Source organism: Passer montanus, unplaced genomic scaffold (assembly GCF_014805655.1).
Source record: "Passer montanus isolate IOZ18808 unplaced genomic scaffold, ASM1480565v1 scaffold1, whole genome shotgun sequence".
Taxonomy (NCBI): Eukaryota; Metazoa; Chordata; class Aves; order Passeriformes; family Passeridae; genus Passer; species Passer montanus.
The window spans coordinates 14,154,429-14,180,519 of record NW_024356504.1 but is presented as its reverse complement, the minus strand read 5'-3'; the positions used below and the strand labels follow the sequence as shown (position 1 = coordinate 14,180,519).

General features: G+C 51.2%; 1 protein-coding gene across 1 annotated transcript; it reads right to left on the bottom strand.

Moving 5' to 3' along the window:
- Nucleotides 1–1,457: 1,457 nt before the first annotated feature.
- On the bottom strand, nucleotides 1,458–24,768 carry IGFBP5 (insulin like growth factor binding protein 5). Its single transcript, XM_039721699.1, has 4 exons — nucleotides 23,482–24,768; nucleotides 6,404–6,630; nucleotides 6,120–6,239; nucleotides 1,458–5,737 (listed from the first exon to the last, which is right to left on the bottom strand). Exons 1-4 carry the CDS (start codon nucleotides 23,810–23,812, stop codon nucleotides 5,606–5,608), a joined length of 810 nt encoding a protein of 269 aa, XP_039577633.1. The 5' UTR covers nucleotides 23,813–24,768; the 3' UTR covers nucleotides 1,458–5,605.
- Between the last annotated feature and the right edge of the window lie 1,323 nt (nucleotides 24,769–26,091).

Sequence of the window (26,091 nt, the reverse complement as noted above, 5' to 3'; positions counted from 1 at the left end):
CTGGAGGTGACAGAGGTGCCCAGAGCCCAGCAGTGTCTGGGGCCACCATCCTGTTCAAGGGCTGGGACAAACCCTTGAAACAAGGGGAACAAGCACGAGCTCTATGTGACACCTTCCACTAGGCCAGGCTGCTCCAGGCCCCATCCAACCTGGCCTTGAACACTCCCACAGCTGGGGTATCCACAGCTTCTCTGCCCAACTTGGTCCAATGCCTCATCATCCTCATAGCAAAGAACTTCCTAAAATTTTTAGTATAAAAACCTGTACAATATAAACAAGGATATTTAATATAAAGAACATCCTTAGTGTAAAAATGTGTCTGTGTATAGCTGTAGCTACTTTTACACGTGTATACAGCTCCAGCTGTCCTTAGGGATGTGATTTTTCAGCCCGTGGCTGAAGGCAGCGCTAACTTTTTGCGTGGAAAGCCCCATTCCAGCGCCTCCGCGGCTGCAGGCGGCAGCCCCGCGCCCGGGCCCCTCCTGAGGGTGAGGCGGGCGGGCCCTGGCGCCGCCTGGTGGCGGCTGCGGCGCCGCGCGGCTCCTGCCCCCTGTGCTGCCTGAGGGGGCCGGGCTCGGCCGTGTGGGGTGTCCGGGGGAACGGGGTGTCCATCGGGGACGGGGTGTCCATCAGGGACGGGGTGTCCATCGGGGACGGGGTGATGTGCCAGCTCCACGTGCTGCAAGATAGCTGCGGGATGCATTGTTAGCGCAGCCCTGGCAACCCGCGGTCCTCAGTGCAGGGGCAAAGGGGATGATTTCGCCTCCGGCCCCGGTCTGGCCGCCCAGCTCTGGTGATGCTGGCAGGTGAATGGAGGGGAAGAGGGGCACAGGAGGAGGGAGATCGGGGGGAGTGGGAGAATGAAGGGTGATGGTTGCCTGGGCGGTGGGGCAGGGTCAGATCCAGCACCGGGAAGGGCAGTGGGATGAGCCACCAAGAGCTGCCAGAGAGTGTTTGAGGACCACGGCCTGGCTGGGCTGAGCAGCTCCAGGGATGTTCCTGCCGCTGGGACATCGGGGCAAGTCTTCCAGCAGCCCCAAGAGGTCTGAGACAGCACGTCTGCTCCCAAGCTGTGGAGCTCAGTTTGAGATAGCATTTAGGGGCTTAATGTCACTGGTTGCTCGGTACTTTGCCCTGGTAAACTGGTTGAATGTGCACTGCCACATCCATGCAAATAAAATTCTAAAAAAAAAAAAAAAAAAAAAAAGATAAAAAATTGTAGCTCTGCTTGCAGGAAGTTAGGCTTGCAACTTTTACCAGTCACCTAGCAGATTGTTCTAGTATGAAAAGCTCCACTAAAGCATTGCCACCCCATGCCCTGCACCTCCCTGAGCACCCCTGTGGAGCTGGCTAAGCCCCCCAAGGGACCCAACACAGGCAGCCGTGGGATGCTCGGGGCTGGAGCAGCTCACTGGCAGGCCCTGGCACACAGATGCTCCACGAGGGTCAGGCACGAGCTAACTGAATGCATAACTTTATTAAATAAATGCTTTGTCATGAGAAAAGACAAAGATCAAAGAGTAACATAAATTATAAGTTGAATAAATAGTATACAGCAATCTTCACTTTTTAATAAAATGTGAGATTTTTTTTTTAAGTACAAAATGCTAAACAGAGCATTAAGCTCTTCTTCCATTGTCAGTTTTTCACAAACTGCTTTTTTTTTTTCCCACCAGTAAGATTATGAGTATTTCTTGTTTACTGGAAAAAAAAAACAAAACAACAAAACCAAAACGAAACAACAGAGCTACCGTATGTATGTAAAGCTATAAAAAGCTACCGTAAAATGTGTAGTGAGTATTGCTTAAAGATAAAAACCAGGCAGGAAACTCGGAATCTGGTGTGTTTTAACAACTGTGTTACAACGGTGGGTAACGTGCGTGGTGACGTCTGTCCCGGTGGCAGTGGCGGTGGCTGGTGGGGCTGGGGAGGGGGCCACAGCAGGCAGGGCTCCTAGCCAGGGCCAGGACAGCGGTCTGGAAGCGAGGTGAACTGACAGTTCTTTAAATATACAATGCTCCATTTGGGGGGAAAAAAAATCAACAATGACAACAAAACAAAAAAAAAAAAAAAAAGAAAACCAACAGCGAAGAATTTTCATGGGGAAGGTGGAGAAAAGGGGAAGGGGGGAGAGAGCGGAGAAATAGTGCAAAATGCTCTTGTACTAGTGGTTTTCGAAGTCCACTGCAGTACAGACAAGGGGTAGCCCAGCCACTGAGCGCCGCTCCCTGGGCAGATGTGGTGGAAGGGCTGTCCTGAGCCATCCTTGTCCTCTCCTTCCCAGCTCACATCCTAGGTACCAACATGGGCTCAGCACAAATACCGCAGCCAGAGACCCCTGAGCCTCACGACCCCCCGATGCACAAATTGCTGGCATCTCCTGGTGTGCCTCAACCCTCCCCAGCTTCCAAATCTGCCCCTTCTGGTTCTCTCATCCTAAATGCAGAGGGGTGCTGCTGGGTGTTGAGAATGGGAGCACCTCATCACTGCCACCTCAGAGGGTGACCAAGTCCTCCTGAAGTCACTCTCAATCCCAGCCCAACCCAGGCTCCAACCCCGGTCCTAAATATTAGTGCAGCCTGTGAACAGCCTCGTCCTGCTGGGGATCCTTAAGGGAGTGGGCAGCTGGGGGGGTCACTTGGTGCCCCATCCTGGGAGCTGAGGTGATCTGGGGGGTGAGGGTGGTGCACCCCAAATGTCCATCATCCTTTCCCCCAGGTTTGTGGGGACAGGACAGGCAATGCCATCCCAGCATGGGGTGCGCAGGGGTGAGGGAGGCTGTGTGGGATGGATTTTGGTACTCTGGGCTCCCAGGGCCACGTAGATTTGCTTGGTAGGGAGAGGACAGAGCATTGCCCTGTGCTCCTTCCCAGTATCTGTGGTGGCCTCATTGTGACACCACCATGGGGCCCTGTGAGCCAACCCTCACCCTGCAAAAGTATCCTCGCCAAAAGGCAAGTTCCATGGGGGTCTGATGCCCTTCCCATCCCATCCCGGGGCACGTCTCCTTTCTCTGCAGCCAAAGGCTTTCAAGTTTTGGGAAATTAAAAAAAAAAAAAAAAAAACAAACAAAAAAAAAGCAAGAAAGAGGAAGAGAGAAGGAAGGAAGGGTCCTGGGAAAGGTGGTACTGGCCTATGACAGTCAGGAGGTTTTGCACAGGGATCAGCAAGCGGACAGTGTCAAAAATGGTGTCCAGTGGCCCTTGGGGTTAGCACAAGCTCCTCTTCCTGCTGTCTTCACCCCATTCTTCACTCCACTTGCACCCCAGCATTAATCCACCTCTATGGTTAAACCAACCCTGCTCCATCAGCCCTGCAGAGCCTGGAGGGGTCTGACTCTCAGCCCCCACCATGCTCCCCTCCAATAACATGGAATTACCCCACTACAACAGGCTTTTTTTGGGGCACATCCACACTGGTAGCACACTTCCTTCTTTTCAACATAGGAAGGTGCTTTGTCCCCAGGACGAAATGTGTTCTGCTGGGTCTCTGTGGAAGTCCACAGGCAAAACTCGCCCCCACTGTCATTTGGAGGGAAATAACCACAGGTGTCCAGTCCTGCCCTCCATCAGGGTAACGTCCTGGTGGGGAGCCCATGGGATGCTTAGGAGAGTAATGTCATCTCATGAGAGGCTGTGAGGGCTCCCAGTCTGTGATGGCAAGAAGCCTTCACCAGAACCCCTTTGTCCCATCCTCACTGGTGGGGCCCCAGTGGTGCTATGGACCTCCATTTTTCTCTGCCCAGGTCCAGGAAGCTGAAAGGGATATGGGGGTTCAGGAACCTTCCACCTGAGATCAGCTGTGTCCTTTGGCCAGTGCTGGCTGCCACCTCCAGCTGTGGCAGTCGGATGTGGTTCCCAGCGGGTGTGTTTCCCCACCACAGCACCCAGACCCCACAGCTCCCTTTCCTTTCTTTCCTTCCATTCGCTGCAGGATCTCCTCCCAGCACCAACATTGTGGAGACCCTTGTCAGGGATAAGCAAGAGGTGAGAGTCCCAAAATCAAATGCAAATGTTAAAAACAAGAAATGAGTTAGGAAGGCAGCTGAGGGCTGTCCCAGCATGCCCAAGGCAGTGGGTCTCCATGGAGCAGTGGCTGCTGTCACTCAACAAGGAGCTGGGCCCCAGGTTAAAGGCAAGGGCCCATCACAGGATCTTACTGCAGGGTCGTGGGAATCAGCCGTGGCAACATGAGCAGTATCCTCAATGCAAAAGGATGGCGTTTTCCTACCCACAGGGAAAGCTATAAACCAGCCTTAACAAAAAACCAAGATGAAACAAAGTGGAGGTTTGGGGGTTTTTTGCCCCTGGAGCAAACCACATTTTCGGCTGTGTAAAAAAAAAATAAATCTCCATAGTTGGTCGTCTTCGTGGTGGCAGAGGGTGGTGAAGAGTTTTGGCCCTGATTCCCCTGTCCCCATGTAGGGCTACTTCAGTCTGAACAGTGATGCAGTCCTCAGTGTTGATGAGGCCCTGATTCCACAGGCACCAGTGCTCCTCCATAACTGCTTCTGTGCTTAATCCAGCAGGTTATTATTTGTTTTTGGAGGGGCAGCATATCCCCTAATTTCATATTACATTGAAACCTCCGAATTTCAAGGTGAAGCGTTGCAAGGAGGGAAAGCCACATCAATGCACACACAAGTGCATGCAGGTGATGAACACTTTCTCACTTGGATGGACAATGGTCAGTTCTGCTTGTCCAAGAAAATTTCAGACCCTCCAATCAAGATGAACTGGACAGGGGAGACTGTATTTCCTTTTGTGATAATTTTTTTTTGAAGACCACAGATACTTTCTGGGGGTATTTGTGCTGTTGCAGGATCTGTGTTTCCCTCCCCAGCTTGTCTCCAGACACAAAGTTAACAGTCCCACATCTCCTCCCTTGCTGAAATCTGCCTGGATTGGGGGCAGTCATTTGAGATGGAAATCAACTCAAGTGAGTCCCAGCAACATGGGGAGGACACTCTGGAGGACTGCAAGGGGTACACTGGTGGCCACAAGATTTTCTCTCAAGACCCTTCAGAAATCAACTAGCTAACACACAAAAAATTATAAAAATAAAAATGAACCTGCCCAAAACCCGTACTGGAGAATCAGCAACTTGGAGAGCTTCCTACATCAGGGTGACCTCTGCTTGTGGCAGAGGGGTGCAGGCAGCGTTGGGGAGAGGTGCAGGATGGCAGAGTGGCCATGGCTGGTTTGTCTCTGGCTCTATCCTTTCCTTGCTGAGTCCTTGTTGTCAAAAGGCTGTTGTAGATTCCGAGTCCTCAGTTTCTTCAGGGTTTATTTTTCTCTCTTCTCTTTTTTTCCTTTTCTCTTCTTTCTTTTCTCTTTTCTTCTCTTTTTTAATTTTCGTTTTTCTTTTCTCTTTTTTCTTTCTTTTCTCTCTTTTTACTTTTCCTTTCCTTACTTCTCTCCTTTCTTTCTTTCTTTCCCTTTCCGTTTTTTTTCATTTTTCTTCCTTTCTCTTTTTTCTTTTCCTTTCTTTTTTCGTCTTACATGAGATGAAAGGAATCGGAGTCCCGGGGCGTGGGGAGGTGCAGAGGGGAGGGTGGAAGGGAGTCTGGATAGATAGTGATGGGGCAGAGGGAGGGGAGGTGGCTTCACTCCACATTGCTGCTGTCAAACGCGTGGCACTGCAGGTCTCCGCTCAGGAAGTCAGTCCCCGGCAGCTTCATGCCATACTTGTCCACACACCAACACAGCCCACGCTTCCGGCCCCGGGAGGGCTTGCACTGGGGAGACACCCAAGGGCAGAGATCAGAAGCTAGCCAGCAGACGCTGTGTGGCTCCCTCCCTGGGGATCAGGCCTCGGCCCTTTCACACCAGCAATCCCCATGGAAGGATCTGGCTCCTGCTCTCTGCTTTCAGCACATCCCTGTCCCTGCTGCTACCCCAGCCCAGGGTTCTCTGATTTTTCCCCCTCCCTCACCAGCTCCTTCAGGATGCTTGCTTCAGGCCAGATGGCACTTGGAGCCATCAGCAAGGCCACCCACCACCAAATGTGTCTGGAGATGCTTGCAGCAACACACAGACTAACCCAGCAAAGGAAAAACCTCCTTCCTTCCCACCAGGGCATTGGCAGAGAAAAGCCTTCCTGAGTGGGGAAGATCTTACCTGCTTCCTCTTGTAGAAGCCCTTGCGGTCACAGTTGGGGAGGTGGACAGCGCGGGGGACCATCCGCTGGCTGCTCTTCAGCTCCTGCAGGGACGCCTCCATGTGCCTGCGGCATGGGCCCTGCACGCAGGGAGATCAAACGTGAGAAGGGAAGCACCTCACAGAACCCTCCAGCTGCAAAAGCCCCCATGTCCCCCCACACTAGTACCCATTTCCCTGGGGTAAAAGCCCTCCACAGTCACCTTCCCATGGGAGCCTCATGGAGGGAAGGTGAAGGCACCCACCAGCTCAAACTCCTGCCGGAGCTCAGGGATGACAACACGAGGGTGAGCTGTGTTCTCAGCCATGCCCACGAACTTTGCCAGGGTCAGCTTCTTCCGGCGGTCCTTCTTCAGGGCTTCAGCCTTGAGCTCAGAGAGGCGCCCGTGCTTGGGCCGGTAGGCCTTGGGTGGGTAGGTCTCCTCTGTCATCTCCGACGTGGTCGGCTCCTCATGCTCCCGGGATTCCCGTTCTGCAATGGATGGGGTACCAAACTGTCATGTCCCTGTGAGATGAGTGGGGCTTGCTTTTGCACAGAGACCCTCATGCCCAGCCCCAGAGGAGATCTTTGGACCAAGCAGGATGAGAATAACCAAAGGAACCCCTTTCCCAGCTGCTGCCTACAGCCCTGGCTTTATCCCACTGTGTGGGACTTCACAAGGTTTTTGTGTGACCTCTGAGCTTGGGACAGGAAGGTACCTAGAGAGCATGGAGGAGTCAGAGGTCTAGGATGCATTTCTACATACAAGGGCCATCATTTTGTGGAAAAAGACCAATATGAGAGTCATCCTACCTCTCATCCTACCTCCAGGGCCAGGTGACACATAAATGAGGCAGAGAAGCCCCTGTTTATCCATGCCGAGAGGATTAAGTGACGAGTTCATGCTTCACCCTGCCTTAAGAAGGCAAGAGCACAAGCCAGGAATGCTTGAAGATGATACAATTCCAAAGCCAAGGTCAATCACACAGCACAGCCACCATGTGGCTGGGCAGACATTTCAGCAGTGATACCAAAGATGTGGCTGACAAGTGCTACGATCTCCAGGGTCCTCAGCTTGCAGCCCCACTCATGGGATCAAACCAGCTCCCATCTGCTGGCACACACGAACCAGCCAGCAAAGCCAAGGGTAACACTGCCAAGTCATGCTGCCTGACTGCCACTGATGGTGCTGACAACAAAGGGGGACCATGTTTAGGTGCTGTCCATAGCACCCATCTCCCTGTAGACCTCCAGCACAACCTCTGCTGGCAGGATGCAGTCAGGAGCCCTGAGCAGTTATATATAGGAGCAAGCTGGTGACAGTCTAAACTTAGATGACTTGTGACATTTAGTACAACCAGCAGAGTGAAAAAGGGTTATTTCTCAACTAAATCTGAATACAGTTTAAAGGTCCTGAGGTTCCTGGTCTTCTGACCCCTGGGTCCCCAGCTGTCTGGTGTTGATGACAAATCACTTGCTGGTCACCAGCAAGTGACTATGAGGAAACTAACTGCAGCAGAAGGAAAGCATCAGAGTAGCTGAAATCTGTCCCTAAAAAGCCTTTCTTGCAATTTCTATGCCAGTGAACCCAGATCATCCCCTCCTACAGGAGGGAAAAAGGCTCAGGATTAAAATAAAAGCAGATATACGCCCCCAACAAGGCAAGCAGGATTCTTTCTGCAGACCAACTGCTTCCTGGAGCCCAGATGCAGCACCAGGAGGGAGACAGGGAGGATGCCACTGCTGCCCAGGGATGCCTGAGGATGCCCAGTGGGGGGGACAGATGAGATGCTTAGTGGCAGATGGCAGTACCAGACTGTCACACACACCTCAGCTGGGGGGTTCGGAGGTGACCGAGTGTCACTGGGTCACTGGGTGCTCAAGCCAACCACAGGTACAAGTCTCCTATTCCTCCTTGCCAAGGGGACCTTGCACTCTCCCAGCAAAAATTTGGAAGTTTCTCATGGCCACCTATTTATTAATGTGGCCCTTTGTTTTTTCTGTTTCCACAAAAACAGCACTGGATGAACATCCCCAACTCTACACCCTCCTAACTGCCAAGAGCAACATAAAAAATCCCCTGCACCATCCCCAGGACTCATGTGGCTCCCCAGGATGGGATAATTTTGCCATTTTGCCCCATAATGCTTATATGGTTGGGGGTTTATTCCTTGCTGCAGGACTCAACTGCCTGCACAGATCAGGGCTCATCTACTCTAAAAGGATAACAGACAGGGGATAGAGAAGAAACTGAGTAAACTGGGAATTACTCCCCAGAGAGTGGAACAATACAAGGTGCAGCTGAAGTGCATCCTTTGCCTCAAAAGATATTCTGGCAACTCAAGGTCTGCAAAAAAGAACGGAGGCATCTGCAGTGACTAAGCCCTTCTTATAGCAGTGAAACACTCAGTGCTCTGTCCCAGGAATCCCCTCTGGCACCCAAGTCCGGGGCTGGAGAAGGTGCTGCCAGAGTACCTCCCTGGGCTGCCCTACAGTAATAAAGGGAAGTTTCACACTGGTGCTGGCAACCCCCCAGTAACACAGGAGGGCCACAACTCATTACCTCCTCAATAACAAATAAGCGAGGCACAGCTTCCTAGGGCAATCCAAACAAATAAAAACAAGTAACAAATAAAGGATACAAGGCAGTGAGGATTCAGTCAGGAAAACAGTACAGGGTGTCCAGTCCCCAGAACTCAGCGTATACTGGGTGTCTGCAGCAGCTCAGACTGCTCACATGGTCAGTAGCTTTACCCTCCTGCAAGCACCTTATCCCTCCTCTCCCTGCAAGCTGCCAGCAAGCCAGAGTGAGCTGGGGACTAACATGGAGCCCTTTCAGCAAGGACAGATGGGAGCCACAGGAGCCCTGTGCTCTTGCAGATGTGCACTAAAAGCTGTCCAGATCCGAACCCATGTCTGTTTTTTTCTGCAGGCACCTGGAACTGACCCCCCCTTCACTCTCAGTGGAATGCATGTGTTCCTCCTCAAGTGGGAGCATATGCTTGGGATGTCACACAACAAGGGTTAGAAGTGATGGGACTCCTTCACCTGTGACTCAGCAGTGGTGTCTAGTTTGGGTCTTTATAGCTCAGTGATAACTCCATGGATGCCTTGAAGGGATCCCTTTCCTCCATCCTCTTATGTTTTTTATAACCTAATTTCCTTCAACAACAAGGCTGATACAACTCCTTCTTCTAACAAGCCAATTTTGGCAAACTGAAGGGCAAAGGTCTCTGACAGAAGCTCCTGACAAGCTCTGGCCAGCGGCTATGGGGCCTTCCCAGTGCCAAGAGGAGAGGTAAAGGCAGAGCCGGGGCATGCAGCACCCATGCAGCCCCTCCCTTCTCTTCCTGGCTGGCCCATCCACCTTAGCCTGCAGCTGCCCACTGCTGCCAGACCAGACACTCACATCAGCATCCCCAGAGCTCCTGCACCCACCTGCCCACCCTCACTCACCAGCTCATTCATTACCCTCCGTGTGCCCCAGGCGGGCTCATGGCAGGCAGGATTTGGCACTGCTGTGCCTCCATGCCTGAGGAGATGCTGGCAGGAGCAACGCCCTGTTTCCCCAGAGAAGCCCTAATCGTGTTGAAGACTTGGGAAGGAGCTCAGGCTGGAGTTCCTCCTCCCTCACTGTCAGGTTCTGGCCTGCCACACAGCCCCTTCCCGCCTACTCCCATCTGCCTGCCAGCCTGGTGGCCACCTGCAGAGGCAGAGCTGCCTGTCAGGGGACACAAGGCATGGGCAAAGCATGCTGCATCCCTGTGGGCTTAGGGCATGGGCAGGAGGACCCTACTCACAGTGTCCTCAGATGAGGGACAGTGGGAAACAGAAGGTGGGTGGCTTACACAGCTCCATTCCTTCTCCCCACAACTCAGGAGGGGATCACTTCCCAGTAGAGGTCCCAAGCTTACTGGCACAGAAAAATGACACAAAAGAAGGACATTGCTAGCCAAGCTGAGGATGCCTGGCTAGCTTGGAAGTGACACCTGGGCTGTAGTCACCTCAAAGGGATGTTGACCTTACAGCCAAGGCAGGAGACTGAACTCAACTCAGAGCCACTCCATGGCTTCATGTCTAGTCTGATCCACTGCTGCCCAGGGAAAGAGGGGAAAGCATCTGGAAAAGCTCTTGACCCAGGCCAGGCCAAAAGGACTGTGCTGTTGATGAGCCCTGGGATGCAGAAAATACCCACAGCAGAGCACAGGCTGTCCTATGCCCTGGGCTGAGGCACAGTGTCTTCTCCCCTCTCCAGGCTAGCCAGAGGAAACTCCCTAACAGGAACCATTTCCAACCATTCCCTGCAGAAGGGAAGGGGAGTAGCAAAATACCAGGCACTGTTTCTGGGAAGCCACAAATTGCTCCTGTCTGGCTGGCTGCTGTCTTTAAGAGATACCACCCAGAGCAGACTACACATGATTCTGCCCTGCATCAAAACCCAGCCTGGCGCTCCTGGGCTTCAGATGCTTTGGACCCATGTGAGGTCCCAGTGAGGTGGTGGGTGCAGTCACATAGGGGAGCAGAGTGTGTGGGAACACTGCATCGCTGCCTGCTGACATTACAGAGTGGAACACAAAACTTTTTCCACATGGCTGGGAGGCTCAAATTTTTGTAACACATTTTCATTGGTTTCTGGCAGAAAGGATCTATTGACCGCTGCTCCTAATGAACCGTGCTCGTTACAGCCACAGCCCACTGCTAGAGGACTTGCTGTCCTGTTCAACACCACCCCCAAAAGCCACATGCACCGAAGAAGTACATGCACAACCACAGCACAACCCTGCTAAACAGCCCTCTTGATTATTATCATGATCATTATTATTTACAGCATAGGTACTAACATAATACACCACTTAAGCAGGAAGGTGTTGGAGAAAGACTTAATGGGGATCTCAGTTAAACCTCTAGCACAGGAACAATACAAATGTCACTCGTGGAGACTTTGAGAATTTGTCCTGTCCTTCCTCTGCCCCAAACTCGGCCATCTCTGTTCAGAGATGCTCATTGCATGTGGGGCTTATACAAGAATTCCGTTCTTAGGTACCTGGCTAGAAAAAGCCCTGAGTATTTTCCCCAGCTGCCTTTCCCATTTGTTGCCCACTCCGGAGGAGGGGACATGCTCGACCTACATCAAAACTTCCTGTTACTGGCAGGCAAATTTGTCCCTGACCGGCACTTGCACCTGTGGCCATGATGAGAAAACAGAAATGCCTCCTTCCTGGTCAGCACACAGAGACAGGCACTGTTGTTTGCATTCTCAAGATGCAGGCAGGGAAGGGATAATGCAGGCAGGGAAGAGATGCAAAGAGAGAAGAGTCATCTCATCTTGCACCCTTTGGCAGCTGGAGAGTACAACTGAGCAAAAGCATTCCTGAGCTCCCCAGAGGCCACCAGACTCAGCCCAGGCAGAAGCCCAGGAGCTTTCACCCGCCTAATGAAGAACAGCTCGTACATTCCTGTCCCAGGCGCAGCCCCCAGCGTGGTGGTGACCGACCCCCAGCCCCGCTGGGGTGGTCAGCGGAGCGGCCCAGGCGCTGTGCCTGTGCTGGGGTCACTGCTGAGACCACCGCCCTGGTGAGGTCAGGCAGTGAGCTCAGGCAGCCGCCCAGCCCCAGGCCATCTGGCACCCACTGGAGGCGGAGCAGCCAGGGCTGAGGATGGAGGCTCCAGCCAGTTCCTCCACTAGCCCAGGGTGTTGTCTGCTGGAGAGCCAGCTGCAATGTGCCTTGGACTTTGAACGAACTTTTGTGCTTTGGTGGGGTCTTGGCATCAAGCCGGTGCAGTTCGTCTGGCAGGGAACTGGCAAGGGAGCATGCTGGTAATGCTTGCAGGTGATGAGAGGCTCAAAGGAGACACCACACACCAAGAAGGACAGAATAACAACAGCCCTGCTGGGACTGCCACCCCACCTCTCACAAGTCTCAGCAACGTGCAACAGACACTTAAATCAATGTCACATAACACCCAAATGCTAACACTGAGGTGTTCTGGATGGCCAAACTCCATGTGTAAGTCATTGCAGAGACGCTGCACCCTCCAAATTGTGACCAGCCCCATCATCTGGCTTGGGTTATGATTTTAGGGTGGAATGAAAGTCCAGTCTCCTCTCCTGTGACACCAGTGATCACACTTAGTCCTCCAAAGGTCTGAAGTTAAGAAAGTTAACTCCCACCACCTCTTCAGTCTTGGTCCCCTTGAAACCTGTGATGTTCCCATGGGCCAAGCTGTTTTACAGACACAGGAGCAGTAGTAAGAAAACACAGACCCTATTTCATTTTCTGGGAATTAGGAACTTCAATAGCTGCCAAAGGCAGCAGAACACTTGTGATTAGCAGAGTGTGGAAGGAAGTCCTTAGCAGTCAAAGCAGCGTGAAGTGCTCCCAGAAACACCCACTCTGCCCCACCATTCCCAGTCACCTACCAAAGACAGATGATGAGAATCCAATCAGTCCATGGCTCAAAAGCCACACAAGCTTTTGGAAGAGGGGCTCCAGGGTATTCCAGTATCTTATACCCCTGTGACAACATGGTGGAAGTTGATGAGACCTCACTCCCTTGTTCCACTGAGACACCTTTTAAGGGAAGGATATGGATCAGTAAGGCCAAGCTCAGAGAAGAGATGGAAAAGCATTCAGAGAGTTGGCTTGGAAGGCTAGGACTGATCTCCATTTCATTAAGCCAAGAGCCAGGAGGATGCTTGGGAACAGCTCAAGAATACCTGAAGAGCCTCAGAGAACAAGCACTGATGGCAGAGGGGTGTGCTATTCCATGGCTTTTTTTTTTTTTTAAGTAATTGTTTGGGCTTTGCTGAACTAGCCTGGAAGACCAGCTCCTTCTCAGGTGATTAATGTCTCCTCAGCAGAAACCTGTGGATACAGATTCTGCTGTATCAGCCAGGGCTCACCTGCAGAGCGTGAATATCAGGTGCTTGGGCTGCCCCCAGGTTCACACAGGATTCATGGGAAAGGGAGATCATAATCCTGATGACCTCTGTGTCCTCATAGAGAGCTGGATGGGGGAGAAATGCAGCTCAGCATGTGGGAAAGGAGCTCTCAAGGGAACCAGCTCATGTTTTGGTCTGCTCTGGAAGTGCAGGACCTATCTGTAGGAGTGGATCTCTGGGTCAGCACGACTTCGCAGTGCCAGCAAATGCCACGGAGGTGGGAGAGGTACAGCTATGGGAACTGGAAGCTTAAGGAAGGATCTGTGTTTCTATGTGCACATAGCAGCTTGCCTGACTTGCACTTCTTTACTGCAGTCACAAAATAAAACTCTCTGAGAGTAACTGTAGAGCAAGGAGAAAAGCAGGTTTGGATATGGGGAGCTTCATGATGGAAGCTCCTTCCCTACACATTGCTAGCTGTTAGTTCACCAGTCTCCAAGCACCCATGCTGTGCTGGAAGAGCCAAGCTTGGGCACCAGCTGCCTTGAGATGTAACAATAAAGACTGTGGCTGAACAGGTGTTGTCTTTGTCTCTTTCCAAGGACTTCCCAAATCTGTTTACAATCAGTTCTCCATGTAGGTGTGGGAGTTTGCAATGCACATACAGGACACACCAAGACCCGGTGACGGTCTGAGTCAACAGGTGGCATAGCCAGAGACTTTGGGTTCTCATGACAATGATTTCTGTCCAAGAGAGAGCCAAAAATGTCTAACCAATAAAAGAATTGGGAAAATTTCCAGAGTTTCACCCTCCAGTAAGATGATGAGCAAACTTCCATCAATTTCAATTAAATGATGCTGATGTGCACCATCTTGCAAAACTGCAGACACTCTGTTGCTCGATAGCTGCTTATATCAGTCTGACATTTCCTGAACAAAGTTATCTTCCAGAGAACTGAACTGGCAAGTGGAGAGGAAGGAAGTATTGCAGGACTAGATTTATATCAAGAAGCTCCTGTTGCTGATGCACTGATGATAGGAAGATAAAACGTATTTCGGTCACATCATCTGGAGACTGCAGATGTTCACCATTCCATATGTTGAAACTGCAGAAGAAGCTGAGAGCTGAATTATGACCCACAGAAAGCTAAATAAATCATCTTTCAATATCAGAGTGACCAAGACATAGTCTTCCTTCCTGGAAAGGATGAAGTAGTTCAGCCTTTCTTAGTCTCACATCTTTTCCAATAAATCCACCCAAGCAGCAGATTTCATTGGTTGCAATAAAGGAGGCAAAACCCATACCAAGCTGCCAAGAAAATAAGAGCAGGAAAGATTAAAAAAGAAAAACTCAGAGGAGACTGCATGACAGTCTCCGCCTAACTAAGGGTGAGGAAAATCTGGTTTATCTCCTGCAAGGCATCACTGAATTGTTTACCAGCAGTTTCTGCATGGGGCTTATTTGTGACAAAAATATGAGAATACACATGCTTTAAGCTTTTCTGAATGAAAACCAAAGGTTGTTTGATCATCTGACCACCCGAGATGACTTGGAAAAAATCTTCCTGTGCCCACAGTAATGAAGGAGGTGTGATGTGTCCATCAGCTGTCATTATTGCATGAGAAAAAAGCAGGAACAGGGACTTTTTGGATGCAGGTAGCTCAACATCAGCAGTAGAGGAAGTGTAACTAGGGAGAAGGAATAAGTAATTTGCCCTCCTGGACTCTGTGGGGCTTCTCTTTAAAACTGTGGTGAAAAGTGGTATCAGTATACGTGAGACATCAAGAAATCTGGACTTAAAAGCAGGTGCTGCCAGGATGCTTGCCCTTGCTCACCACAGAGACAGGAAAAGGCCCAGCAAGGTGGAGGTAGAGATGCACCTGCATGAGGTGTTGGACAAGAACTGTTACAACACCAAAAGTATTTCAAAACCAAAGTATTTCAGGTGTGCAGCTGTGATTGCAAGTTCCAGCCTAGCCTGTATTAACTTCCAGGTCTTCAGCCTCACTTTCACAGTTTTGCCTTAAACCAGATGGAAAAGCTGTGTGAGATCATCCATTGCTCATCTCTGTGTCAGCACCAGATGACACATCATCACATGTACCGTCCATCCTGACTATTACCACCTCTGAGGGATGAAATTTCCAACCTCTGCCCTCAGGACTCCTTTCTTAATAGCTCCTTCTCTCAGAAAGCCTTTGCCTGCAGTAGGCCTGGATGTTATTTAATCTCTCAGTCCACCTAAGTAGGACTACAAAAAAGTACCAGAAGCTTGACTTTCACACTCAGACAGTATTGATAAGGAGAAATTTTCCCAAGCTTGATCCTAATGAATGAATCTTGCCTCTCTTAGCCATTTTCCACCCTGTACCACTGCATACTCAGTGCAATTTCTCATTGCTAATTTTTCATTAGCAATTTCTTTTGGTCCAACCCAATGAAAAGATGCTTTTGAATGTTAAAAAATCCTCATGGGTCTCTTGATGGACAAAAGGGTATAAATCTCCATTTTGGGGTCTGAAATTCCATGAAAGACAACTGATCAAGATCTGCCTTTCTGGAATGATAAAATCCTTGTTGCACTTTATTGTTTCTCCTGCAACCTCAGGCCACTGCTGCTTTTACAAAACCAAATAACTGGGCACTGAACTGGTTAATAAATGATGCAGTAAAATTTCACCCACATCTACTATTTTATCAGGAAAGAGGGGCATACAAGTAAGAGCAATGACTGTATGTGACTTTGTATTTAAATAAAACATCTTAAGACATGTAATAATATCGTAAGACATGTAGCTGTGGCAGCAGCGTAATTGACTGCTGGGCAAGTATAGAACAGATATAAGACAATTCTGCAATTCTTCCCTAGTAAAACTTTTCTTCTTTTCCGGCATGTTCTTTAAATTAGGAAGTGAAAGCCAGGTTCCATAGTTTTCACTGGCTTATTTAATTACAGATTTTCATCATTAGTCTAACACATAACATCTGATTTCTTAAGCATGAATAATAAATGGCTCTGCTGATTTAACTGTCCTCTGGTGAATCCCATCTGTATTTGGAAAAACAAAATATTTCTACTGTTTTTCTACAAAAAAGAATTATGAATATTAGCCAACTTTGCCCCCAAAGTTACCTTTAAGAAACATTCCTTCTTCTGTTTAGCTAGGCAATCCTTTCCCTAAGTATCTGTGAGGATTACTTTCTTGCCCTTAAATAGCAACCAGACAAGTCATCTCCATCAACATAACAATTATCTCCATCATCAAGCCAGCTGTGTCCATCCAACAAGCAAACAAACCAAACTGCAACAACAGCCCTCCAGGCTCAAAGCTGCAAAGAGCTCTCCAGCTCCACCAGAGCCCACAGCCTTTGCTTTGGCCCCACAGTCCTTCCAGGACTGAGGCAGCTGGTTCCCACTGAGGGGAGAGGTGCCCAAAAGCCTTTGATTCTTTGGCCCTAGAGGAAAGGTGCTCAGCATCCTGCAGGATCAAGGTCTGCCAGGCTAAGAGGGAATGCTGTCCCAGTTTGTTTGACCCCCCCATTCCCACATTCTGCATGGAAGAGACAGTACCACTGGGCTGGAGTTACAATGAAAAATGATGGGAATATCAGAGGGGTCTGGAGAATGAGGGCAATAGTGACAGCAAGGCCTTGTGCACATGCACGCAAGAAATGCCCACTAACTTCACAAGGATAAATTTAACATGCCTTCTGAAAGTTTATCTGTTGACCAGAGTGTCTCTCTCACACTTGTCCTGGAAACATCATAGACAGAAGACTTACCAAAACATGCTGAGAAATGGATTCCTTGAAAGCAAATTTGCTCACAGCAATCACCAAGAGTCCCACATTTCTGCAAACACATTATGCTGGCTCCTGCTGAGATTAACTTCAAGCAATGGATTGACATGAACGCTAAGGGGTCCTCTCAGATCACTAGCATCAAAGAGCTACCTCAAAAACAACATCTTGCTGAGAGTTGCCTTGGCTACACAGCTGAAGGAACACAGTGTCTTGTGGGGGTTGAGTGGTAAGGGGATGGGGGATGTCACCAGATATGACGGGACCCTTCCAGGATGACCTGAGGCATGAATCATGAACTGTGCCCAGTGTTCTTAAATGAGCAGCCCCAGGATGCTGGAGTGCTGAGCAGCACAGCTGTTCCCCCACTCTGTGTCCCTGCCCTGGGGAGACCCAGTGTGGAGGCTCATGCTCACTGGACCAAGTGGGCCAGGACTTAGAGGATTCCCTCATGGGGGGGTCAAGTATCCCTCTCCTTCTCACGAGCAGAGCCTCCTCATACTTTTGGCTATTCCTGAGCTGATGATAAACAGACAATATCGACTTTTTCCCCATAAAAAACCTCCTTATAAACAACTAGGTGGTTATCAGGCTGGCTGCTAGTGAACTCACACAGGTTAAAGATGATCTTTGGATCATCTCTGACCTCTACATGCATCATGTCTTTGGGTCCTGTAGCTTCCTCTGCTCAGTGCTGGAGGCTGTTTCTCCTGCTCTCAACTGCTGCATTTCAGCAAATGTGCCATCTTTTCCCAATTCAGTTCTTCTTTCACACCTTCCTGGAGGCCAGTTGTTGCTGCCTGGGCATGGAGAAAGTTGCAGGATCCCAGAGACCTCAGTGCCCCTGGCACCATCTCCTTCCACCTATGACACCAGGGACCACTGCCCTGGCAGGTGGACTGGCTGTCCTTTGCAAGGCACGACTTCACACCTTCACTGGGAAGAATTTGCTTGTTTGACATGGGAAAATTTGCCCTCAAGAAATCTCTCAGAGCATTATCTTAGTCTAGCCAGAAAACACAAGCCACCTCCAAACAGAGGGGGTGAGTTTGGATCCACACAGCTGGCTGAGAGGAGGATAGATCTTGCATCTATCTCCTTCCTCACCTCCCATTGTTTGATATGCTCACCTGGTGCATCTCATTTCCAAGCCCTCAGTGGGAGGACAGGGTAGGCTGATCTGCACCCCAGTATCTGATCTTCACGGCAAAATACGATGTGCCAGTCATAACCAGAACCCCTGCATCTAAGAGAGGTTTGTGTGTGCTGCCTGGAAACCATTCTGCCTCCAGAGACAAGAATGCTCCGTGTGTGTGCTTGCACACATTAAATGTTTATGCAGGCGTGTGTGGGCGTGTGAACACGGGTACGTGTGTGCATATGCTCACACACATATCTTCCTTGTGCATATTAATCCTGCTGCACTGCAGCCCACAGAGGGGCAGGTGTGTTGCAGCCAAATTCTTCACTTACATCTGCAATTTGCACTACTAAGTGCTTGGGTTAAAAAAGAAAATAAGAAAAAAAAAAGGGGGGGGGGACAGGATTTGCTGTGCCATGGGCGCTTTTATCTGCCCTGTGAGTTGGCACAGGGAAAGGAGCTACAACTGTTCTTAGTGGCTCACCCAGCTGAGAGGAGCACGGCAAGCCCGGAGGGGATGGAGGTTCCCGCCACCCTTCCCAGGCTGCTCCCAGGATTTTCAGTTTGCATGGAGAGTTTAGGGAAACGCTGCTGCTGTAGCAGCTCCCGCAACTGCTCCTGCTCCTGCGGCTGCCAGGCCGGGCGAGCAGCGCTTCCCGCCGTCGTTAGGAGGAAGCAGAGCACCGCGCTCCGGGTGCGGCAGCGCCGGGTGCCGCCTCTCCTCCTCTTCCTCCCCCCCTGCCCTGACACGTGTGACGAACTGAGCGACAGGAGACACTGGGGGATGCCTTGAAGCTGGCACAGAAGGTACCCAGTCTTTCCTGCCCCCTTTTGTCAAGCCTGAGGGGACACCCCGCAGTGAAGCGTCGCACATGACTGTGCTCAAGTCACTGACGTGCCAAAGCCGCGACGATCATCTGGGCTCAGGATGCTGCTGCTGCTGCTGCTGCTTAAGTATGACACAAGGAGGCACAATGGCCTCCTCCAGCATCCCTCACGTTTGCAGAGGCTCCCGTTTGAGAGCAGCCCCTGCTCTCCGCTGTGGTGGTGCAAGCTCTCCCTGCACTGACCTGGAGTGCGTCCAGGGCTGTGTGGAAGCTCAGGGCCAGCTCTATCACTCATGCACGCACGCACGCACAGAGCCACGTCTTTTCTCCGGTGAACTCTGCTGGCACTCGGCAGGAATTTCATTTGGATCAACTACTTAATATTCTCTCTCCTTCCTTAGAAACCAGGCTGCTGAAAAATCCTTCCAGCCAAGGCCCCTCCTTTCCTGTTTGAACCACCCCATCCCTTCCTCCCCCGTAACACACACACCGCAGAAACCCAGCTCTCTTGCTGGCACCTTATGGATTTCACTCTGTCTCTATTTTTTTTTTTAATATATTGTTATTGAAACTCCAGATCAAAAGAAAAATGGAGATTTTCCTGTTTTGTGTCTGAGGTTTTGCAGGCCTGTTGATATTAGCTTTCACCTTGACAGCTCGGAGCTGCTTTGCACAATGGACCTGCCGCTCGCACCAGCCGGGTCCCTCCTGGAGTGACATGTGCACAAGAAGCCAGCGCATCCCGAGCACCCTGCTCCCATGACCCCTGCCCTCACCCTCACCCCGGAGCTCGGCATGGAGCTGCCCTCCTGCCTCGCCACATCCCCTCTGCTCACCCCTGAAACCAGCATCCCCAGATGCAGAGCAGGCGACTACGGGAAGGGGGAATGGGGTGGGGGAAAATATGTTGGGGAGCAACAAAGGACAGCACCAAACACAAGCTGCAGGAAATCTGGGCTCGGCAGCACTCCTCCTCCTCCACCTTTCAGCTGACGCTGCAAAGATGATTTTCTTAGGGCTAATTCTGCAAACCCTCCCCTTTCCCCTCCTGGTTATCGTTGGCTCACGGTTTCATAAGGAAACTTGCCAAGTCTTGCTCGCTTTCTAGAAAGAGAGCAGGAATGAGAGAGAAGGAAATATTTGACAACCTTTGTTTTTCCATGAGCGTTTTTAGGGCAGCAGGCTCCAATCTGTGCCCTCCGCTCCCTGGTGCTCAGCCTGACCTTGCTGTCTCAGCAGGAGGAAGTCTGGCAGGAGCACAGGAGAGAAAAATGGAAAGACATGGTATATTTCAAAGGAAACCTAAACAAAACAGAGAAAACCCAGAATCCTGCAGCCCGTGCCATAAATGAAGCTCATTCATGTTTTTTTAACCAGGAACAGTCAATTGCAGACGTGATGTTTGGCTTTCAGTAAAGGACAGTGTCTGACTGTTGTGGGAGGAAGGACTACAGGGACCATCCTGTCAGTACCTACATACCCATCTACTTAAAACAAGTCCTACTAAGGCTCTTTAATCCCACACTTACTTTCATTTCAGACCTCTGAACAAACCAGGAGGACATTCTGCTCATTACCTCTAGCATTCCTCAGTACCACTGCCCAGCATACATATGAAGAAACTGAGGCATGCTACCTGCATGTCCCCAGGCAAGACATCTGCTCTGCAGGAGAGCTAAGCCTGGCCTCCCAGGCTCTGGCTCTTGCAGTGCTGCTCAATGCATTTCTACCTTGTCCATAAGGAGGAAAGCATCTGCAATTTTAAACTTGGCCAGCACAAGGGCAGAAATAGATAGAAATGCAGTTTGATCTAGTCCTCACCACTGTCACATAGTTTATTTTGCAGAGTGCTGATTTTTTCTCAGTGGTTTGCAGCTCAGGGCCAATTTTGGTCATTGATAGATGGGAGGGCCAGGCCAGCTTCCCCAGTGCACGGTCCCTGTGCTGCTGGCCAAACTGGCAGAGGCCAGAAAGTTCAAGTCAAACTTAATTTCTTTTCTTGCCCCGTTGCTTAGAAACATGCCTATGAAAATATACTTTGTTCTCACACACTACCAGTCGAATGCCAAGTGACTTTTTTTTCCCCTCTCCCATCCTCAGGAATTCCTGATTTATTTTTTATTTCTATTTGCAATTGCATAAATCTCAAGAGGAGCCTGCTGGTCTCCTGTGGCTTCTTGCAGCAGCCTTTCCAATCCAGGCTCATCTGCTGCAAACAAAACCTGTCGAAAAGAGGCCCCTGCGGCACTTGGGGAGTCCAAACTGGAAGCACAGGTAGTGCCACAGGATTGGTTTGCACGACAAACCTGCCACCGCTTTCCTGTCCCTCTCCTTGTCCATTCAATGGGTGTTGAATCCCAAGAAAATCAAAAGCAGAAGAATTACAAGGGCCCTGGCTCAAGTTTTCACACAAAGCACCTGCTAAAGGACCAGTTTCCTTGGGATGTGCGAGGCAGGTGAAACGGAAGGATATTCATGCTGGGAGCCAAGTGCCAAAGCTTTTTCAGGTGCCTGTATGGGCACCTCTCAACACAGGCGCAGGGACGGGCCCCACTCTCCTGCTGGGATTCAGCTGCATGGCTTTGCCTTCCCGACCACACTGCCTGCCCCTGGCCACGCACACACACGTGCAGAGTAAATAAACACCAGGATGACGCACTCCGGGATACTTGGCCTATCTCTGCTGACAGCGGTTACTGCCCAGCTTCCTGGGCTCCCCAGCAGGAACGTGGCTCCTGGCCTCACCCTCTGCTCCCTGTGCAGGTCGGCTCACAACCCTCGTATCTTACAGCTGCCCTTCAAAAAACCAAGCTCAGCTTTGCTGTTTCTAGTTGATTAAAGGGAGTTTGGACATCTGATGTCATTTGAGGGAGGGGGGAAGTTATTACACACAGAATTTGGTTTTGCTCTGAAGGATGGTGCGTAGCAACGCAACCACTGCCTGCAAGCAGCAAAGGGGAAAAATAATAAAAGCATCACAATTTATTAGGTGCTAGAAAGGAGAAACTGATTCCCATTGCATGGGTATAAGCAGACGCTTGCTAACAAGTAGAAATGACTGTTTAATGGACCAAAAAAAAGTGAGAGTTTCTGGTTGTTGTTTTTTTTTTTTTTTTTGCCAAGTGGTCCCCCGGACATAAAGACACCCTCCCTACCACCCCTTCACACCATGGCAGAAATACAGATATATTTGGAGGAACACAGGGAATCTGTCCTCACATGAGCTACAGGATCGAAAAATGGGAGTCAAATGAGTGTCAAAATGAAGGAGCGCTTTCTTTCATGCTTTCGTCACGTGCAAGGTGCAAACATTTCAGAAGCTTGGCCTTGCACTGGTGCTGCCATGCTCGCCTTCATATTTGCTTTTAACCTGTTCTTGCCTGTTATTAGCCACACCACCATTATTTTGTGCAAACGCATATCCTGTCCCTAATGCACCTGCTCTCTTCATCTCCCTGAGCTAAAGCCCATCGCCCAACAAAGATGTCCAGAGCTGGCAGACAGAAAGAGCGCGCTGTAGTGATTCCAAGGAGGAAGTGTGAGGCCAGACACAAACCTGGGGGTGGCTGAGGACTTTGGGAACGGGTTGAAAGGAGATGCCCTGCTCTCCTCTGTACTTCAATCTGCAGAGATCAGCTCGGGCCCCAGAGCAAGGTGGAGGATGTGGTGATAGAAAGTTGTCAGGGAGAGGGTTGAAGACAGGGATGCAGGAAAGATGTAAAGGATGCGACTGGGGAAGGACTGGGATGCAGTTGTGACTAAAAGGGTGCATCTGGGAAGTGGGGAAAGAAAACCCTTCTACTGGAGATGGGACAATCAAGAGGAGATGATGGAAGGCAGGGTGGGGGCTGTGAAATGATGCAACAGGAGGTTTGACCAGAGCACAGATGGAAAGAAGGATGGGGAAAGTAGCAGGGGGCATGGAAGAACAGCTAGGGGGCTGGAAAAGTACCCACAGAGATGGAAAAGCAACTGTGGGTGTGGGTGGAAGAACATCTAGAAAGATGGGAAAGTAGCTGGAAAGGTGGAAAAGCAATAGGGGGGGTGAAAGAGCAGCGGGAGAAGTGCTGGTGGTGAAGAAGCAGACAGAAAAGATGGAAAAGCAACCGGGTGCTTGGAAAAGTTGCTCTTGGAGGGGGAGGGGAGGAGAGAGAATGAAGAAACAGCTAGAAAGATGGAACAGCAGCCAGGGTGTGTAATTGTGTGAGAGAAAGAGAAAAGTCAGACAGAAAGGCAGAAAAGTAGCCACAAAGATGGAAAAGCAGCTGGTGGTGGTGCAGGGGAATGGAGGAGCCGGGAAGGCGAAAAAGCACACGGCGGGGGAGGGGGGGAGGGGGGGATGGAAAACCGGGCGGAAAGATGGAAAAGTAGCCGGGAAGGCGGCAAAGTAAGTGGGGGCATGGAACAGCACCTGGGAAGATGGAAAAGCAGCCGGCGGAATGGGAAGGCAGCGGCGGGGGCAGGGAAGAGCAGCCAGTGGGAGGGAGCAGAAAAGCAAGCGGAAAGATGGAAAGGGAGCCGGAAAGACGGAAAAGCAAGCGGAGGGTCATGGAAGAGCACCCGGAACGAGGGAAAAAGCAGCCGGGAGCTGGCGGTGGGGTGGAAAAAGCAGGCGGAAAGATGGAAAAGGAGCCGGCGAGGCGATTGAGCATCCGGGGGAGCCGCGGATGGAGGATCGGGGATCACTCACCGGCCTTGGCTTGCTCGCGGTAGCTCTTCTCGCTGAGGCAGACGGCGGTGCCGTGGAGCAGGGCGTGCAGCGGCTTCTCCTCGCCCTGGCGCGGCAGGCAGCGCAGCCCGCGGGCGCAGCGCTCGGTGTAGACGCCGCAGGGCTGCCCGGCGGGCAGGGCGCAGGTGAGGCAGCAGCCGCAGCCCGGCTCCTTCACCAGCTCGCAGCCCAGCGGCGACGGCGGGCAGAGCGACAGCGCCTTGGCATCGCAGGGCTCGCACTGCACGAAGGAGCCCAGGCACCGCGACAGCCCCGGGCAGGCGCCCAGCAGCACCAGGAGCCGCAGCAGCATCGCGGCGGGGATGCTGCGGGACGGGGCGCGGGGGGCTGCCGGGAGCGGGCGGCGCTGGCTTTCCGTTTGCCCCTTCGGGGGGCCAAAAAAAAAACAAATAAAAGGAAAAAAATTAAAGAAAAAAATTAAAGAATTTTAAAAAATAAAATTCAAAAAAGAAAGAGCAGCCCCTGCTTGCAGGCGCCCCACTCTGGGGGTTATTTCGGGGTGCGAGACCCTCCTGCTTTCCTTTTGGCGTTGGGAGAGGGGGGACGTCTAGGTTTCCTCTTTTTCTGTCCTTTTTCCCCCCCTCCCCGTTTCTCCTTTCAGCTTTTTCTCGCCTCGAAAGAGGGAATTCGCACCGCGATCCGCGGGAGCGCAAAAAAGAGGGAGGGAAGGAGGGGGGAAAGGGAGCGAAGCCTGCAGGGGTTGCAGAGCCTACAGGTTGCAGGGGGAGGCGTGGGGGAGCAGGGGTGTTTGGGGAGGTGGGACGGCGATTTCACACACTCGCTCACTCACGCGCACACACACACTCTTCCCAAAGGGCTGGGAGGAGGCAGGTTGGGAAGGGAGCAAAGTTCCTTGAAAACCAGTGTCCTGCTAATAATGCATCAAAGCAGTCAAGAGGAGAAGAAAAAAAAAAAAAAAGAAAACGCAGGAGAAGGAAGAGGGGATGCAAAGCTCCCCTCCCCTCCCTCTTCTTCTGCAGGAGGAAAAGTCTCTCCCGACGCAGCGAGCTGCTGGGAAGCTTGGTATGAAGCAAAGTTGTGTTTCGATCGGCTCTGTTCAACTCTCCCGCTTTCCTCTTCCAAGATTTGCAAAGAAAAAAAAAAAAGACCAAAAGAGTAAAAACAAAAAAAAAAGTTTTCTGCAAAGTTCGAATGTTTTGTTGCAAAGTCGGCAGAGGAGCGGTAAAAAATCAGGGGGAAAGGAAAAAAAAAAGAGGAAAAAAAATCCACTTTGTAGATCTCCCAACACTTTTCCCCTGGAGAAGTTTCTAAAGAGACTGAATACTGCAGAACAGGCTGTCTTTTAAATAGACTGCCTCTGGCTGCCTGCCAGCCCCTCGCTGCAATTTGAGATCCCAATGACACCTCAGCTTGACTAGGTGCCAGCAGCGAGGGCCCTATCAGTGCGCGCTCGGGCCGTGGGGGTGGGGTGCGCAGCTCCTGACTTCTGGGCTTCAAACCCCGGGCAGTGATCAAGGATAATATTATGAGGAGAGACAAGGGATCTTCACGGTTTAAGAAAAAAAAAAAAAAAAAGAAAGCAAAGTGGTTGCCGTTGGGTTGCAGGGCAGCCTGGAGTCTGGATGGGAGAGGTCAGGGCTCTGAGCTTGGGGAGGAGGTGGGAGATGGAGTTAGCAGGGCCGATGTGAGGTGCTGTGGCTGTGCCCGGGGCTGGCGGGGTGCGGACCCCGGGCGGTGCCGGGGAGCGGCGCTGGGACCCGCGCAGCGCCCGTGCGCTCCAAAGGTGAGCGCCCGAGGAGATGGCTGGGTGCCTGCCAGCCAGCTACTGTCGCCCGCCCGGGCCCAGGAAGGAGCCTTTGTGTGTGCAGGGTGCCCAGCCCTCCTCTCCCGTTCCCTCTGCCCCTGGGCGAGGTTTAAAACCGCAGTGAGGCTTTGCCCTGTGTCGGGGTGCGCCCCTGACACCTCCAAACAGCAAGGGTTAACACGGCCGGACAGTGAGCAGAGGGAGGGCTGGGCTGCTTGTAAGCACTGTGTTAGATTCCTCTTTGGAAAAGTTCGCTGTTGCTTAGGGCATGCCAGAAAAGAAGGGGAATTTTGCCATGTGAAGTCCAATTTGCACGTTTTAGCTCATTCTTCTGCCTCTTGCCCTCACAAAATGGGGAGGGAGAAGAAAGGGGAAAAAAAAAAAGCGCGCTTTGCAGTGCTCATCCCCTGTCCTGGGCAGCTTGGGGTTTGTTGTCTTTTGTTCCACCGCTGCATTCCTCAGGGTTACAGTTCTCCCGGCCCTGGTCCTTCTCACTTGCCTCCCTCAGTTCTCATTCATCTCTAGGAGCGAGGAAGCTGCAAGCGCAGGGGAGGGAATCTCCAAAAGCGGGGTGTGCAGCCCCCGCAGCTGTGCTCAGGGGTTACACTGGAGCAGGGCGCTGAGCAGAACCAGGGGTGGGAGTCTGCTCAGAAGCTCAAGCACGGGGGCATCTACCGGGGCAGTGGGAAATTCAAAGGGATCAGCTAATTCTGGCTGAGGTTTATGTGCGATTCAAGTCAACCCCCCTTCCACACAGGCACACACTCCTCCAAAGCTTCATATTCCCCAGGTTTCTTTTTAGATCA